Consider the following 18,838-nt stretch of genomic DNA (forward strand, 5'->3'; position numbering starts at 1 on the left):
CAGAGAGGAAGGGAGAGGGAGAAAGAGATAGAAACATCAATGATGAGTCATCGATCAGCTGCCTCCTGCACACCCCCTACTGGGGATCGAGCCCGTAACCCGGGCATGTGCCCTGACTGGGAGTTGAACCTTGATCTCCTGGACCCTAGGTCCATGCTCAACCACTGGACCATGCCCGGCTGGGCTAAATGTGAAAGGTTTGATGAGAGTTCATAGCAAGAATAATGCAACTAACAAGGGAATTAGGTTTCTGTGGCATGCAAAACAAGAATAATAAAAGCAATTCAAAAAAGTTTAGAAAATATCTCTTAAGAGTAGTTCTTTTCTGATTTGTAAAACATGGATGGACATAATTTTTACAGAGAAAAACCCTTTATATAACATATAATAATCTTACAGCGTAGTGCACATAACAAGAACATACCAAGACTACTAAGGATATCAAGTAAAAAGATTCAGTGATTCTACAGTAAGTTCTAGACATCTGTATTTTTGTAGAACTCCATTGGCCTAAAAGATGCTAGATTCAAATTTTAGAAGTAAGGTTGTTACTAAGTAAGCATTTTAAATAATAACTGAAATTAAGACTGAAAACACTAAGCTATTATTTCCTAAAATCTGGCAAAACACCATCAGGATTCGTAAACAGAAACATGGGTAACAAGGGCATTGACAAATCTCTAGGAATTTCCCATAAATTACACAGTTTCTAGAATATCTATATTAATAGCATTTTGCTTATACAGATTTAAACTGGGGAAGGCTTAGCATCTTTTCCAATTTGATAACTTTCCCCATGAAACTCATCAATAGTAAAATATCAAGTAAACTTAACTATTTCTAGCACCTCTCTAACATTGCGAAAGAACACTTTTTATGCTTTTGCCAGGGATGCTCTGGGATATCTCAAAGATAGTTTTAGGTAGTAAAAATATACTGAACATTTTATTTTACTGTTTTCTATATTTAGGACCTGATTTTGAGAAGGCAAAACTTCAGAGAGTTGTCAGTGGAAACACTTAGATAGGAATGTTGGTGTTTGAGAAACGACACCTGGTTGCTTAACCAAGGTGACAATAAAACATTTAAAACTAAACAAAAGGTAACATTTTGAATAACCACAGTTTTTAAATGAGGAACCTTTGTTTGTTTTCTTAAATAATTAAGGACATAAACAGCATAAAGCAAAGAAAATTATTCTAGTAAGACATAAAATATTTGCTATCTGGGCATATTACACAGTAATAAAAAAACCTTTACTGTTGTAGGCAAAGACAGTAAACAGTAAACCAAGGAAACTGGCCCATCAAAATTGAGCAAACTTTGCTAAGATTTTAACCAAGATTTTAAACTAAGATTTATAGCTTTTCAGACTTGTGGCATGGTATTGTTAACCATGGGAAAAATCACTTTCCAGAGTTTCATTCTTTGTTGTTCTTTTTCTGGACTGACTTATACTTTACTTGAGGACAGTTCTTAGGGGGCCATCAAGGTTAGATTAAATTTTCTAATAATAATAAGATGATATTAACATGCAATGCATTTATCATTGCAATCTTCAAATGAATTAATAAATAAGCATTTAAAAATGTCTCAGACCACCCAGCCAATTCCAGTCAACCTATTGAACCATAAAGTTAATAAGAGTTTTTTGAGGCATTAAGTTTTGGGATTATTTGTTACAGTAGTGTTTTAGACTGAATGTTTGTGTCCTCCCAAAGCTCCTAACTTGTGCTCGCTTCGGCAGCACATATACCAAAGCTCCTAACTTGAAGACCCACTGTTACTGGCGTTAGGGTTCTCAGGTTCTCCAAGATAGAAATCAAGAGGAAATCTCCGAGAAATTTCCAGACAGGTTTTATTAAGCTTATGCTTGAGTGCAAGAGAGACAGTCCCAAGAGAAACAAGGTTTGGGGCTGCTCCTCCAACAGTTTGAGGGAGAGAGGCTTTTATTGTCAAGGGAGTGGAGGGCTCATACAAACTTTGAGTGGAGAGTGAAATTTTCCACATGGGGGTTGGAGAAGCAAATAGAAGGGAGATAAAATTCTGCAATATTTTTGAGCAGGGAGTAGAGTGGTAGTGACATTTTTGTGGTGGGCTTATCTGGTTTCTTCTGGCCATCTGGCATCCTTGAGGTCTTAGTGAGGGGTTGGCAGAGTGGTGCCAGCTCTGCTGTTTTTCTTATTCGGTGTCCTTGGGATCCTGGGCCAAGGTCTCTATGCTGTCTCATTACCCCCCAATCTGATAGTGTTTGGAGTGGGGCCTTTGGGAGATAATTAGATTTAGATGAAGTCCTGATGGTGGGGTATCCATGATCAAAATTGGTCCTTATATGAAGAAGAGAGAGTAGATCATGAGCCTTCTCTCTCTCTCTCTCTCTTCCCATTCCTCTCCTTTCTCTCTGCCTTGAGGGCCTAGTGAGAAGATGACCATCCGCAACCCAGTGGGCCCTCACAAGGAACCAGTTGTACTGGTATAATCTTATTAGACTCTCCAGCCTCCAGAACTGTGAGAAATAAATGTATGTTGTTTAAGCCAATAAAAAAATTTTGTTTCTATTTGTAGTACAATTATCATGGGTATTATAACCCATGGAAATAAGCTTTTTGGGGTCCTCAACTATCACCACAATCAATATATAGAATATTTTTATTATCCCAAAATATTCCTTGTGTAGTTTTGCAGTCAATTCTTCTTTTACCTCTTGGCCTTAGGCAACCATTGATCTGCTTTATGGCCCTATAAATTACTTTTGCCTGTGGAAAACTTTCATATATGTGAAAATCATACAGTATCTACTCTTTTGTATTTGGCTTTTTTCATGTTTCAGAACTCCTGTTCACTTAATACTTAGTATTTCCTGGGGGAATATACCACTATTTGTTTGATGGATATTTGGGTGGTTTCCAGTTTTTAGCTATTATGAATAAAATTGCTGTGACCATTCATGTACAAGCTTTTTATGGATATATGTTTTCATTTCTCTTGGGTACATACCTGGAGTGTTCAGACCATAAAAACAGCATCTCAGTCATTGCTACCACCAATGGGAGTAACTTATCAGCCATAAACCTAAAATAAAACCCGATTATATAGAGGACAATTAAAGTTAGAAAAGTTAGAGAATAGTAAACTTCAGATACGCCTCTGGGAGCCAACTTCAGATCGCCACTTCAGATTTACTACTGGAAACCTGGGCAGCCCACATGAAGTGCACTTCCCTCATGTGGCTCTGTGAGGTGAATCCACTGGGCATTTTGATGGAGGACTTCCAACACTGTTTAACAGGCTATTTTCCAAAAAAGATAAAATCATGGCTGTCATCCAGATATAAATGGAAAACATTTAAAAATTAACAAAAACCTCATCCTTGATAAGGGAACCATAGATGTTACAACTAGTCATCATTTTCCCCCCATTATCAGTTTTTATATGATTGAAAGTTGGTAAAATATCAAAGATAACAATTGAATTAATACTGCAACCATCTAGTAGATGTTCATTTGTTCGAACAACAAAGTAAAGGCAAATAATTCTTAAGTTATTAAAATGTCCATATATTTGAGGAGCTTTTTATTTCAGCAAAATTACTGTTGTAACTAAGATTTCTTATAAATTGTGTTATTTTATGTGAATTATATCTCAAACTTGGGAAAAGGAATATAAAATGTGTTGTTATATTATATACATTGAAATGATATTTTAAATATACTATCTTAAATAAAATATATTAAAATTTAAAAAATTGTTATTTTTACAATGCCAAATTAACAAACTTTCTTTTTTCTTATTTTTTAATAAGAGAACATTTAGTAAGTCACAGAGGTAGAAAAAGTAATTCCTAAAAGAAATGGGCTTAGGAAACAAGTTATAGAGGCAAAGGAAGAGCCCTTGGAGCTTGGGAGTTAGGAAGCTTAATAGTAATGTGCCTGGGGGGAGGGGAAAGGGAAAGGGAAAGTCCTAGCGTGCTTCTAGCACAAACCTTCTTGAGTCATTTTATTTCTTAGATTTAAAAATAAAGTTAAGAGCCCTGACTGGGTAGCTCAGTTGGGTAGCTTAGCTCGTCCTGATACGCCAGGGTTGCAGGTTCGATCTCTGGTCAGGGCACATACAAGAAGCAACCAATGAATGCATAGATAAGTGGAACAACAAATCAGTGTTTCTCTCCCCGCCCCCTCAAATCAATCAATAAATAAAAAATTTAAAGTAACTTATTTTTAAGTTCTGTTTAAAGGATACTTGTTTTGCTGAAGCAGTAGAAATCGGAATTGGTAAAAAAATCTTAAAGCAATACATAGATTTAGAATTGACCCATTAATTTCACACATCAAACTTTGTAATGGAGTCTCATGATAAATTGTTGTCACAGAGATATTACACAGTATTTTAATGTTATTTTACAAATTGCTATCTGCAGTATCTAGGGCCATGTAATATTTTTTCAGATCATTTTTAATCTTTTCAGTGTTGGGATATTTTAAAGAAAACCAAACATAGTATATTCAACTAAACCTTAATTTGTAATGGTCCTAAAATAGTTTATAGAAATCAGTTTGGGATTATTTGTTGGTGAATCTTCTTCATAGTTGTGTATGATAAAATACTCTAAGGTGGCCCCCATATAGCCTCCTCCTCCTGGTGTTCAAACTTTTATGTAATCCTAGTCCCCTTGAATGTGGGCAGTACCTGTGACTTGTTTCGAACCAATAGAACATAGTAAAGATGATGGGGTATCAATCCTGTGACTGTGTTATGGTATAAGATGTTTTCTAGTTATAAGTAGACTCACCGTGGAGACTAGTGGCCTGATGAAGTAGGCAGCCCATTTTGGAAAAGCCTATGTGGCAAGGAACTATGGTAGCTCTAGGAGCTGAAGGTGTCTTCCAGTCCATATCCAGCAAGATCCTGAGGATACTCACAAGAGTTTTTCTCCAGCACCTTCAGACATAGCTGAGACAGTGCAGGAAGACTTGAGGACATTTTCCTAGACATCTGTGACCAGTAAGAACCTTTCACCCAGTGGAGCTATTCTAGTTACTGGGATACCACCTCACGTTGTTCAAGTACCAGCTTTTCAGCCTTGCCCAGAATCTAAGCCTGAATCTCGAATTCCACTGCAGAGGACTCAGAGAGATCAAAGAGTTTGAGAACAAATAAATATTCCTCCCCAGAGGGGATCAAGACCACTCCTTGAGGCAAGATCAGCAAGGTGATGTTGAACCCTGAAGAATTGTGAGACAGCCTGACAGTCATCAACTCTTCATTGGCAATGTGCCCCATGAGGTGGACAAATCAGAGCTTAAAGATTTCTTTCTTTCAAACAATTCTTTTTTTTCTTCTTCAGTCAAAATTATTTAAATAAGCTAAATTTAAAAATTGTGATTTCTAGATATCTCTAAGCACATATTTTTATAAAAACAAATTGTAATTTTAGTAATTGTTCAACCATCAGTATAAAAAATTGTCTTTGGCCTTACATATGTCTAACCCTGTACATAAATACATTTATTAGTAATACAAATTCTGTAATTCTGCAAAATGTTCCTCAGCTGCCATGTGATCTGTTATGAATACTGAGCTAAATTATCAGTATCTTTAGAACCATGAATTGGAACAGAAAGAAATCACGTAAATGGATGTTTGGCTGTACTTGGAAACAGTACTTTTATTAGCCAAGAAATCTGTTACATTCGTGTTAACCTGGAAGGAAGGAATTGACAGGTTAATTTTTCCTTCTGCTTACTTCTAAGACTCTGTGCTGCTCGAATAATTTATAATTTCAGACAGAGTTTTTCTGAAGTTTGCATTTTCACAATTCATGACTGTAATCTGACATGGTTGCTTTTTTAAAAAAATATGTCTTTATTTATTTCAGAGAGAGGAAGGGAGAGGGAGAGAGAGAAAGAGAAACATCAATGATGAGAGAGTCATTGATTGGCTGCCTCCTGCACGCCCCCACTGGGGATGGAGCCCTCATCCTGGGCATGTGCCCTGATCGGGAATCGAACCCCGATCGCCTGGATCCTAGGTCGATGCTCAACCGCTGAGCCATACCCGGCCGGGCTAGGGTTTCACTTTGCCAGTGCAGAATGCCAGCAAGTGACAGAGGCCACCTCATCTCTTTAATGAATTTATTTTCTTGTGTTTGTGTAATTTGCAGCACCTCTAAAGTGAGAAGCCCATGGTAGAGGCTCTGAATGTGATAATACAGTCAACAAATAGTTGCGTGAATGAATAAGAAAAGGTGGATGTTTTATTTGCCATACTGTAAGTTGTCACCAGGGAAATGTTAAGCTTTCCTAGTGCTGACAAAGCCACAGGAATATTGACACAAGTGGATTTTAATGACAGTAAGAGTGATATCTTCCTTGGGTCAGATGAAGGTCATAAGGTGTGACTCTCATTCTCTAAAAATCAAGCAAATATTTTCTGACTTTAGCATTATTTAAGGAGATCCATGCTCTTCCTCCTCTCCCAGTTTATTATTGCAGAGCAGGCTCGAGAGAAATCCATTTGCTATGGATTCAGGGTCTTCAACCGAAAGGCATTATAGCACAGCAGTTTATAACACTGATTCTAGAGATGACTTTGATTCACCACCTTAGCTGAAGATAGGATTTAAAAGAATATAATGTGAATAGTAATAGCACATATATCATAGGGGCTGTGATGAGGACTACCTGGGTATTGTGTGTAGAGTGCTTAGTAAGTACTTATAAATGTTGGTTGCTGTTATGTTGTTGTTGCTGCCATTTTGTAGCCTGGGCTTGGGTATTAAAGAACTGGAGAATATTGAGTAGAAACTTAGGGCCCTGCCTTAACTGCGCAGCCTTAGCTTGGGATGGGGGTAAACCTGCACTGGTCTCTTAGTTGTGGGAGTGTGGACTTCGGTGACCAACCCTGATAATCATCACAAGACTTTCCCAGAGTGGGATGCAGTACTTGTTGAGAGGTGCTAGCTTTCTGAGAGAGCATTTTTATTTTCATTAGGACTTGTAGAGAATAGGGGATTCTGAAATAGGAGCTGTGAGAGGCTAGTGACTGGGTTGGCACATGGAGAAAAGTGAGTGTCTAGAGCTACTAGGTAGGGTGAGTTTCTTGGGTAGTTAGAACAGTGGCTTTCAAATTTTTTAGACTGACTATGACCCTTGATAGCAAATAGACTTTACATTTTAACCCATCACATGTGTTTGCACTTGTATATTTATACGTATTTCAGTAACAGATGTCACAAACACAAATTTCACAAATGATTCTTACCCTTACTATGTGTGAAGCACTCTGATATCTTTTTTCTATTCTATTTCATTCTATTCCTCTTTAAAGAAAATGTTGGTCCTGACTTCCTAAATTGACTTCATTACTCACTAAAGAGTTGTGACATGCAATTGAAGAAGCATTGGTTGGAGTATGAATTAATCCTTTGAATGTTACCCTAGAAAAACAATTTGACGTACTTTGTCATCTGGATGAATGAGAAGAGCCCATTAGAATTGGCACGTGTTCTGAAGCAGGGGCCTGAGGCTTTTGCTTACTCTTGGTTTCCTTAGCTGTCAGTGTTTAGCTGGACAGTTTACTTGATCACTTGGCTCTTCTCTTCATGCCAGGCTGTTTCCATCAGATGGTTTCTTCCGTGTTTGGGCTTATCTCCTTTAGATTGAGAGCTAGCTCCTGGAGGGCAAGGCCTATAATAATAGCTAACAGTTCTATAGCACTTTCTCTGTGCTAGGCACTTCTCTGTGTCACATATATTAATCTTTACCACAATCTATATACTAGGTACCTTAATTATTTTCATTCTACAGGTGGGGAAACTGAAGCATACAGAAGTTAGTTAGCTTACCCTTAGAATTCTTCTGCAGCTTACCTCAGTATCTTTTGTAATATCTGCCATGTATATGATTTCATTAATAGTTCCTGAATGAATTTAAATAGTTTCTGGGCTTATTTTCTTAACTTTCTCTGTGGCTTTTCCTCACTACAGGGTTATTCAAGTGATTAGAGAGTGGTAGAAATTGAATAGAAAACGGCTCAGAACTTTGTCTAAAGAAGGGATACAGAGTTTACTTAAATTGATCAGATTCAGAATTTGAATAATGATTATGCTTTAAGCCCTAACCTTAAGGCTCTGTCATCTTCCGCAGGCCTGGGTTTGAGAGCGAATAATGTTGCAGAAATGCCACATATCCTTAGCTCATTAACTTAATGATTTGGGATCCATAATATGCTGTCTTCCTCTCCCCTGCCTGCTGCAACAGCTGTTCTGGCCTGGCCCATGCCTCCTGAGTTAATAGTATTTCTGTCACAGGGTGAGTTTTCAAGTTGGTATGTATAGTTTCTGCCAGCATGTTCTCTGCTGCCAGGCCTCAGACTTGGAGGTTGCAGCTGATTTGTGGGGGAGGGAGTTTGGTGCTTGTTACTGAGGAGGAACAGGGTGCTCTCTGGAGCTCTGATTTGTTACAGGCTGAGTGTGAATGATGTCAAGCAGATCAGAGGACGGACAGCTGATTCATTTGGGATCTGGAACTCCTCACTCTCACCGCTGCTTCCTGGGCTCTTAGGTCTTTAGGGGGGAGGTCCTGAATATTATGTTTTTGAAGAAAAGTGCTTTAATTTTTCTCTTAATTTTGAGAAGCCTTTGTAAGTTTCCTTTGGCTTATAGACTGCATACCCCTTGTGTGAGAGAACTTCCTGCCAAGACTCCAGTGTGAGAGGGCAAAAGCTTGAGTAGCCAGGAAAATGATGAAACGGAGGAGAGAGAGACTGGGAGCACCATGCCTGCGGATTCAGTAAGGAGGCTGGGGTCTCTGAGTGGAAACTGCAGTTGTTAGGAAAATAACTAATGCCAAGTAATAGATCTTCATTTACTTGGGTAAAGACTCTGCTTTGGAGATGTCTCTCAGCAAGCGGACTGAGCTGGCTTCATAAATTCAAGGTCAAAACAGTGGTCCCTGGCAGAGGCATGTGGGGTTTCTAATTCTGAAAATTGAGTTAGATGTCATTTTAGGGGTTCTTAGGTACTTGGGGAACTGGGGTAACAATGAGGATTGATTGTTTTGTTTTTATTCCTGCCTTGAAAGCAGATGTTTAAAGTTAGTGTCAAAGCTGCAAATACAAGCTCCATGAATGTGAAAAACAAATGGAAATGAAAGCATCTCCTTCTTTGATTAGAGAGGTTATTGTACTTCTGCCCTGGCCTATCAGCTAAAGACATCAGATCTGCCTTTGCAGATCCAAGCCTGAGTCCTTTAGGGTGTGACCTAAATTTTATTTCTGTGTTGGCCAATATAGAAACGTATTTAGGCGAGTATTTCAAAGCTGGGGAATGGAAGAACCCTTTCACCTCAGGGTATCTTTTCCAAGAGCTGCTCAGGCTTATTTAACAAAGTGCTGATCAGGAAATTGGGGAACCAGGGACAGAAGTGTCCTAGAATCCGTTCCACCTCAGTGATCTGTCTTGAACTGCCTTTGCGTAACTCACAGGGCAGAGGGAGTGCACTTTTATTCCCCTGAATGTTAGAGCTTACCCAGAGATAGCATGGCGTACTCAAATAGACAGGCTTCTTCAGTGGGCTTCCTTTGGGTCATTACTCTTCCATGTTTGGATGCTCATTAATTGAATTAATGATTCTACCAGACTTTGGAAAATCAGACTTGTTTGAAGTATATAAGGATTGGCATACAGTTGACCCTTGAACAACATGGGTTTGAACTGCCTGGGTCTCCTTATATGTGGATTTTTTTCAATAAGTACTGTAAAGGTATTTTATCTTCCTTAATAATATTTTCTTTTCTCAAGCTTACTTTATTGTCAGAATACAGTATAATACATATACAAAATATGTGCTAATTGACTATTTATATTATTTGTAAGGCTTCCTTCTAGTCAATAGCAGATATTAGTAATTAAGCTTTTGGGGAGTCAAAGTTATACACGGATTTTTGACTGCATGAGAGGTTGGTGCCCTTAATCCCACATTGTTTAAGGTTCAACTGTATTTTAAAGAAATGGTTTAATCCCATATTAAGACTAAAAAGTTTAAGACTATGAAAAAGAAGCTTTAGCAACTAAAGTGTCATTTAAAGATGACTTAACAAAATTGAAAATTTTTATTTGAGTTTGTAGTTTAAGAAAGCATAAGTGGTCAAAAACCATTTTCTCCAAATATTGGTACACTGGTATATGGTAATCATTGTATCTTTTTTAGTGACTTCGAATTTAGGTTAGGAAAATTCTCCTTGAGGATCTAGTAAATAGTTTATTAATCACTTTAACTTTTTCAAACAATCCTTTTTAGACTCTTGCCAGCCCCAGTGTATAACCAGTTTACAGAGTGGTAATTAGGAGCAAAAGGAGGTTTGGTTTGGGTTAGACTTTTTTTGTAATCCTAATTTTCTGTTCATAAAAATGGCTAAAACCTCATTTTATGTGATAAGATTTAAGTCTCCAAAATTTTGAATAAGCAGTAGTATTCAGTTTAACAAGAACTAAATGTCTTATTATATGTCCTAATTAGCTCTAGTTTACATATATATTAGGGAGCTTATTTTTGAAATAGTTCTTTAGAAAAGTGAAAATTCTTGAAGTCAGAAATTCATATTTTTACTTATAATTAAAAAAAATATGTTGAGTTTATGGAAATTTGGACAGCCCTGTAATTTTAAATAGTTGTCTGTCCTCCGCTTTCCTATACTGTTATATCCTCATATTGTGTACTTATCTGAGAAATATGCTGGAGACAGCTAGAGGGATAGGAAGGTAAAGATTTCCTTTGAATATATGTAATTAAACACAAGTAGCGTGTTGCATATCTATATCCAAACAGTCAGCAATAACAATACAGGAAACTAACATTTTTAAACAGATCAGGTGCTTATGTGGTATTAAGGTGTTTTTTTTTTTTGATCTTGGAAATAAAATATTGTAGTTTAATATGGTATTTGTATAGAAAGCCATGTGGCTTCTATAGCAAATTAAATGCTGTGAATCTGTCAATAATTTGTCATCATCTTTGGCATATCTGTCAATGATCAACAAAGTAGAAATCTATATTTACCATCTGTTTTCAGTCTAATCTTATTTACTTAATAGTTTTCATTAGCATTTAACACATCAAGATGGTTAGATTGTTTTTAGAGGGAAAAATTAACCTGGAAAATGAAACTTTAAGTAGAAGCAATTTTTATTATACAGAGTTGTGACATTATTTGATATATATACTCATTAGACAAAAATTAGCTACATAAGTTGGTGGTGTTGTAGATACAATCTAATAATTTATAAACTGTTGAGAATGTTTTATAGAAATAAACATTTCTCTAGGAAGTTTTAGTCATTGCACACAAAATATCACCTATTGCTTGCTAATTGATGAGTTGTAGTAAATTTGCAGTGTTTCCCAGAAGTAAATTCTAAATACTTTGAATACCTAAAGCTTGAGTTTTTCCGTTAAATTTTGTAGATTAAATTTTAGTCTCAATGGTCATTCTATGCCGACATTGGTACTGAGGTATGATATTTGAGAATGATTTTTGACTACTTACTTTTCTTAAGTCTCTTGCCTAAATTAACCCACTTTGAAGATGTTTCTTTTTGGTTAAAAGTGATCACTGACCTTGTTTTTTTCTACTATGGTACCTTGTCAGAATCTCTTCTTTTTGCCGAGGATCAGAAGTAAACCAGCACATGTTTTCACCCACATCGGTTCCAGCCCTGTCCCTCATTAAAGTTCCATATAGTGCTGATTGTGCTCTGGCTGCTTCTCCTCTGGCTTTTTTCCTGAACCCACAAGCCCATAGCAATCCTGGCAGTCCCTGTTCCAGCCGCCCACTGCAGTGGAGGTAAGAAACCTGCTGTGGTGTGAATGTTGGCCTGGGTGATTGCTTCCGGCCTAATAGGTAAAACCCATACCTTTCTCCTTAATAATGAGGAGAAACTGAATAAAAGTCATGGCCTTGTCACAGAGAAGGATAAAAGGAATTTCACAGATCTCTGCTCAGCATTTCAGGAGAAAGTAGGGTATCTAGTAGTTAGATAGATGCGTGCCCATCCTAACTGTGATCACCCCATTGGGGAAATGAGGAACTAGCAAAGGACAGACTGAAAAGGAATAATAACTCTTCAGAAAGTAGAAGAACTAACAGAGAGGTATGTTGGAAGCCAATTGAAAACAATTTTCAAGATGGAAGGTACGATCTATCAATAGATATGTTAAGCTTTTTGTTAGAAAAAAAAAGTAACCTGGAAAATGAAAAGTTTAAGTAGAAGCACAACTTATACAGACTTAAGTGAGATTATTTGATATCTGTCCCATGCAAAGTACCAGTTTAATAATATGGCAAGATGATTTTACCTTGTTTACTAGATATGTTTGTATTTCTTTAAAGCTCCTTGAATTTTGTTTTGGGATACAGTTAAATTATTTGGAAATAGTCCTGGCCTGTGTGGCTCATCGGTTGGAGTGTCATCTGTGTACCGAAAGGTTGCCAGTTCGATTCCCTGTAGGGCACATGTGTAGGTTTCAGGTTTGATACCGGGGGGTGGAGGGGGTGGGGGGTATGGGAGGCAACTGATAAATGTTTCTCTCACATAGATGTCCCCCCCCTTCTCCTCTCTCTAAAATCAGTAAAAATTTATCCTCAGGTGGGGATTAAAAAATATATATTTGGAAATAGTTTGATGTTTTTAGGGATTACTTTTAGGCTTTGTTAGTGGGCCCAGAGCAACATTTGGGGATAAATTTTTCTTAATATTGAGGCAGTACTTTCTGAGTACTCTACCCGATGCCCCTGCGTTATGTGTTTTTTCCACTCAGGCTGGTGTGAACATGATCTATTCCTGGCCCTGTGTGAGCTCTGGGAAGTGTACCACCTGCTGATTTTCTTGGATAGTTTCCTTACCCACATGCATTGATTGGTACTCAGCTGAAAACTTGAGAGGAACCCCTTGCTGAGCTCTCTCCGTATAGTCCTCTCTCTGGTTCTCTGCCTTCCAAATTCTAGCCACCTTAGCCTCCCCAAATTCTTAATTCTGTCTCCTCAACTCATGGAGACTGCTGGGCACTTTTTGGATACCCCTTTCTAGTGTTGCATCCTAGAAATGTTCTCTAATGTTAGGAATGACTTTGGGTCAATTTTAAGGCTTACTTTCTATATTAACTTTTTATGCAATGTCTAAAAACTGTTGTTTCGCATGTTTCTGTTTTTGTAGTTTTTAAGGCACTAGGGTAAACCTGGTCTCTGTTTCCCCATCATGGCAGGCGGCAGAAATCCAATATACCTAATGTTTTGAAATCATGCTTCTGTCATCAGAAGTAAGGATTGCGTCATGAGATTATTGGTTGACTGATTCACATGTTAGATAAACCTAGTAAAAACAGGACAGACTCTTTGTTTCACCTGGTTTAGTCAAGAAAAGTCAAGAAATGAAACAACAAAAGAATAAGAATAGGTAACTTTTGCTGAGCATTTACTGTGCACTAAGCATTTTTCTAAATGGTTTATATGTGTTGAAATTAATCCTTAAAATACCCTGATAAGGTGATAATACAAGTCCATTTTAGTGATTAAGTGCATAATCCAAATAAATCTATTTTATTGCTGAAGACATTGTGATGCAGAGAGGTTCAGGAAATTATTTATAAGCAGTAGAAACTGTCATTCAGTCCCACAGAATCTTACTTCAATGTCTGTGGTTTTAACCTCTCTGCTGTAATGTTTCTGATGAAACATGTGCTGTTGTGTATTTAGTTATTAAGTGAACAAACTCTGAGGACTTAATGGCTCCCAGGTACCATTATAAGCATTTAAAAATTTGTAGGTCATTTAGTCCTCACGCCAATTCTGTGAGGTAAGTATTATTGTAATGTTCATTTTGCAGATGAGGAAACGGGAACAGAGCAATTAAAGAAATTACTCAAGATTACACAGCTGGTAAATGGCAGAACTGGGGTTAAAACCTCGGGCAGCCTGGCTCCAGAGATCATATTCTTAACAACTATAGAGTTCTGCTTCCCATATAATATACTCCTTTATGTAATATAGTATTGTCTGAACCGAAATAATTTTGCAGCCCCAAGTCTTTTCCCAAGGTGAAATATTCATAACATTCTTTAATAAATCCCCCTATACTGGGGTTGCGAATTGGTATTTCACAGTCCATTGTCACTTCTAGGCCATTACCTTTATGTCTGCTTTTAAAGTTATTCTTCTTTTAGGCTTATGACATTTCATTTTATCCTTTATCCTGGTTCATTGCTGTCCTCCACTAACTTAGTTTTGTTTAGTGTTCACATTCAGAGTCTAGGACAGAATTAGTTTAGTGAACACAGTGATGAACCTAAATTCTATAAAATCCTTACCATGTACATGTGCCTATGGAATATTGCTGTTATTAAGCAATTGAGCAAGTGTTAAGGGACAGGAAAAGAAACATGCTTTCAGGAAATAACATGAATAGTGAAGAACTAAAAATCGCTACTGGCAATAGTGAGTTTGACCTCTATTTGCAAATAGACAGGGAACTAGGAAGACACTGCCACCTTACAGTGGCCATATTTGGATGCCTTTTATCCCCATGGAGTATAATTCCTCCCAAAGTTGGGAGGATTTGCAGCAAGAAGTCCTTTTTAGAGTGATGTCTGAATTGGAAGGGTTCTAGCTCTAGCCGACTCCCTACTGATTAGTTTACAGTGGTAACTAAAGTTAAACATGTTAATCCAACATGACTGGTGTCCTTATAAGTAGAGGGGATTAGAACACAGACACAGGGAGAAGACAGCTATTGAGAAGCCAGGTGGGAGGCCTCAGAAGAAATTACCCCTGCAGACACCTTCTAGCCTACAGAACTGCGGGGAAGAAATGTCTGTTGTTTTAGCCATCTAGTCTGTGGCAGCCCTAGGAAACTAATAGAGCTATTGAGGCTTTTGGTTGCATTCCCCCAAAGGGCTAGAAAACAGTGTCCCATTGCATGGTAATTAGAACGGCCCTGCTCAGAATGTTAACCCTCTTTGTTGACCACCTTAATGATGTGCTTAGGGCCTTACAAATTGTTGCCTATAATATTTTGTAGGACAGTCAGGACACAGTTTTAAATGATGCCCACGCTAACTCTGTACTACATTTCTGTTTGTTCCTTGATGAGAAGGGATGGGTCTGTTATATAATATGACAGGCCTTGGTGCTAGCTCGTAAGTGTCTCGAATGGGTATTGTATTAGAAAAAACTCAGTTCTCCTCTTTCTCTAGGAGGAAAACCTAGTGTTTCCCTGCTGTGTGTTTCCTTTACTTACTAACACAGAACCTTTTACTTCTGACACTTCTAGTCACGGAATGTGTGGAGATTTTTTTACCCTACACCAAGCAATTCTCTGTGACACCAGCCGAGTGTCCTACAATTTAGCTTGATTCTAATACTGTCTACCTAGAGATAGCGCCAGATCCCACAGGTTAAGGGTCAAGTTCCACAGAACTGCTGCCACCATACTTCAGATGCCAATTACAAGTACTGCATCCCCAGGTTACCCACAACTTCTGTCTGATTTGGTTACAAATCAGAGGTTCTCACAACCCCCTCTTCAGGTTCAATTAATTTGCTAGAGCAGCTCACAGAATTTAGGGAAACAGTTTACCAGTTTATTAACTGATATGATAAAGGATACAAATGAACAGCTAGATGACAAGGTACATAGGGCAAGGTCTGGGAGGCTCCTGAGTGCAGGAGCTTCTGTCCCGTGGAGGGGGTGGTGGTGTCATCCTTCCATGGATGTGCTCACCAACCCCATACTGTTGGGGTTTTATGGAAGCTGCTTCATGTAGGCATGACTACTTATTAACTCTCTTTCTAGCTTCTCTCCCCTCTCTGGAGAATAGGAGGGGAATGCTGAAAATTCCAAGCTTTTAATTATGGCTTGGTCTTTCTGGTGACCAGCCTCTATCCAAGAGCCATTGAAGAGCCCACCATAGTAGACAGAAGATGCTCTTAGTGTTCTTATTACTTAGGATTTTACAAGGGTTTTAGGATCCCTGGATCAGGAACCTGGGAGGGGTGTGTATGAATTTATATATTCCTATTATCTCATAGGTATGATCAACCTTGAGAGCCATAGTAAATATGATTGTGATTTGGGTTGCATTAATTAACTTCTAACCATTAGTTTACTTGTACAGGCCTATTGATTGTCACTCAGACATGAGTATTACATTGTTGGCATCGTCCTCTTTGAAGGAGTGCTAGATGTGGTCTGTGGTGTAACTGATGTCCCTGGAGAGAGAGGAGGCAGTTATGTCACTGGCTGTTCACTGGCCTGACTTTTTAGGCCTCCTGGGAATAGAATTTTGGTATTGACAGCTTTCTGGAGCATACAATGGCTTAGGATTTGAATCAATTTTGAATTGCAGTAGACTTCGTCAGACCTAAAGTAGGAGGATTTGCAGCAAGAAGTCCTTTTTAGAGTGATACCGGTATTGGAAGGGTTCTAGCTCTAGCCAACTCTCGATTGATTAGGAATTACTTTCATACAATGTCCAGCAAAAAGCTATTCATTCTTTACTTGAACATCTTTAGCAATGAGAAGTTCACTGCTGAGGTTTGCAGCCAGTACTAATTCAGCCCTCTTGTCCCCCCTGTGTCACGTGTGTGAGAGGCTTTCTGAAGACTTTTATGGCAAAGGGCAGGTGTTCCTTTGGGCCCTCTCCAAAATTAGGCAGCCCTTCAAACCCCTTTTTAGTAGTGTTAAGATTGCTTCTTGCCAAAGAGAAAACACTATTTTCATTTTACTAACACCTGCTTTTCTTGTCTATTTTTAAACAACTGCTTTTCTCTATTTTTAAAATAGTTCTTTATTTTTCAATTACAGTTGACATACAATATTGTATTAGTTTCAGGTGTATAAACCAATGATTGGACATTATATAACTTACTGAATGATCACTCGAATAAATCTAGTACCCATCTGATACCATACATAGTTATTACAATATTATTGACTATATTCCCTATGCTCTACTTTACATCTCTGTGTATATTCTGTAACTACTAATTTGTACTTCTTAATTCCTTCACCTTTTTCCCTCATTCCCCCCAACTTTTCTCCCATCTTTTGAAATCCCAGCGTCCCAATCCCCCTCCCATCTAGCAACCACCAGTTCTCTGTCTGTGAGTGTGTTTGTTTTGTTTGTTCATTTATTTGTTCTTTAGATTCTACATATCAGTGAAATCATGTGGTATTTGTTTTTCTCTGACTGACTTATTTCACTGATCACAGTACCTTCTAGTTCCAGCCATCCTGTCGAAAATGGTAAGATTTCATTCTTTTTATGGCTGAGTAATATTCCATTGTTTATATGTACCACAGCTTTTTAATCTACTCGTTTGTTGATGGGCACTTCGTTTGGTTGCTTCTATAGCTTGGATATTGTAAATAATGCTGTGATGAACATAGGAGTGTATATATTCTCTCAAATTAGTGTTTTGGGTTTCTTTGGATATATACCCAGAAGTAGAATTGCTGGGTCATAAGGCAGTTCCATTTTTAATTTTTTGAGGAACCTTCATACTGTTTCCCATAGAGGCTGCGCCAGTCTGCGTTCCCACCATCAGTGCACTAGGGCTCCCTTTTCTCCACATCCTCGCCAGTACTTGTCATTTGTGGATTTATTGATGACAGCCATTCTGACAGGTGTGAGGTGATACCTCATTGTGGTTAAACAACTGCTTTTCAAAGTAATTCTAAAAGAGGAACGTCTCCAGAACTTGTTCTTATCCTGGCCCGGTTGTAGGCAAATTACTTCACTTCTTTTTGCCTCAGTTTTTTACATCATTAAAATGAGGATTCAAGATTGCTGTAAAATTATTCGGAATACTCTCCAGGCTGCTGTAATAGTTATTTTACTGCTGGCTTTATTGGAAATTTCACATGTTGCTGATTCTCACACTACATTTTGCTTTCATTCATTTTCCTTTGCTGCCATAAGTTTTCCCATAGTCTTATTTTCCCCTGGAGAGCTGTAGGTCTCACTTATCATTATGCCCTGCCCAGGGAAGCTTTGTTATCGCCTGTGAAAGAGGCAGTGGCACTGTGTGCCCTCTTGTCCCCTCGCAGTTTCACTAATGGTTGCTGATGAAAACTGGCCTGTTGGAGTTCATTAGGACATGGAGTAAAATGAGCAACACCCTGAAATACATCCACTCTGTTACCTCTGCTCCCATTATTTTAAAGCAAATCCCAAACTTTGTTATTTTATTTTGTAAATATTTCAGTTTGTATCTCCGAAGGTGAGGACCCTTGAAAAACATAGGCATATTATCATTATCACACCTAAAACTAATAATTTACCAATATCATCAAATATCTAGTCAGCATTCAAATGTTTTTTTAGATGGATTTTTTGAATCAGTATTCAAACTATGCCAACACAGTTCATTTGGTTACTGTCTCTTAAGAGGGTGACAATGTTATTTATTATCTAAGTGAAGAAATTATTGATCATGAAAGGGGATTCTATTAACAATTCTACTGGGATAACAAGTATAAACCTGCATTGTCATGGACAAATTGGGATGCCTGGTCACCCTACTTTTAAATTTTTTAAAATCTAAGTTTTCCCACCTTCTTTTTTCCCCCTTCTTGCATTTCGTTCGTTGAAGAAACTGAGTTGTTTGTCCTTGTAGACTTTTCTACAATCTGGATCATGCTGTTGCATCCTGAGAGGTTATTTAACATGTTGTTATGACCCCTATATTTTTTGTAAACTGAGGTTTTGATCTGATTCTGGTTTGATTTGGGGGCCTGGGAAGAATACCTTAATAGCTGTCAGGAAGCAGGTCAGGTCTCCCCTTT

The 18,838-nt window shown here is 37.9% G+C and overlaps 1 protein-coding gene across 8 annotated transcripts in view; it reads left to right on the forward strand.

The window, feature by feature from the left end:
* MAST2 (microtubule associated serine/threonine kinase 2) overlaps positions 1–18,838 on the forward strand; it is a 130,376-nt gene that overhangs the window by 58,166 nt on the left and 53,372 nt on the right. For 2 of the 8 annotated variants that reach the window (XM_081144674.1, XM_081144673.1), the window contains exon 5: positions 11,647–11,841. The exons of 2 other annotated variants lie outside the window; for them this stretch is intronic. In XM_081144674.1, the coding sequence (XP_081000800.1) occupies positions 11,647–11,841 (195 nt within the window). Of the gene's footprint in view, positions 1–8,505; positions 8,790–11,646; positions 11,842–18,838 lie in introns of those variants that run through there. 4 more of the 8 variants (XM_081144678.1, XM_081144677.1, XM_081144680.1 and 1 more) reach the window with 4 other exon arrangements.

The sequence above is a fragment of the Miniopterus schreibersii genome (genome assembly GCF_964146895.1).
Source record: "Miniopterus schreibersii genome assembly, chromosome: 8".
NCBI lineage: Eukaryota > Metazoa > Chordata > Mammalia > Chiroptera > Miniopteridae > Miniopterus > Miniopterus schreibersii.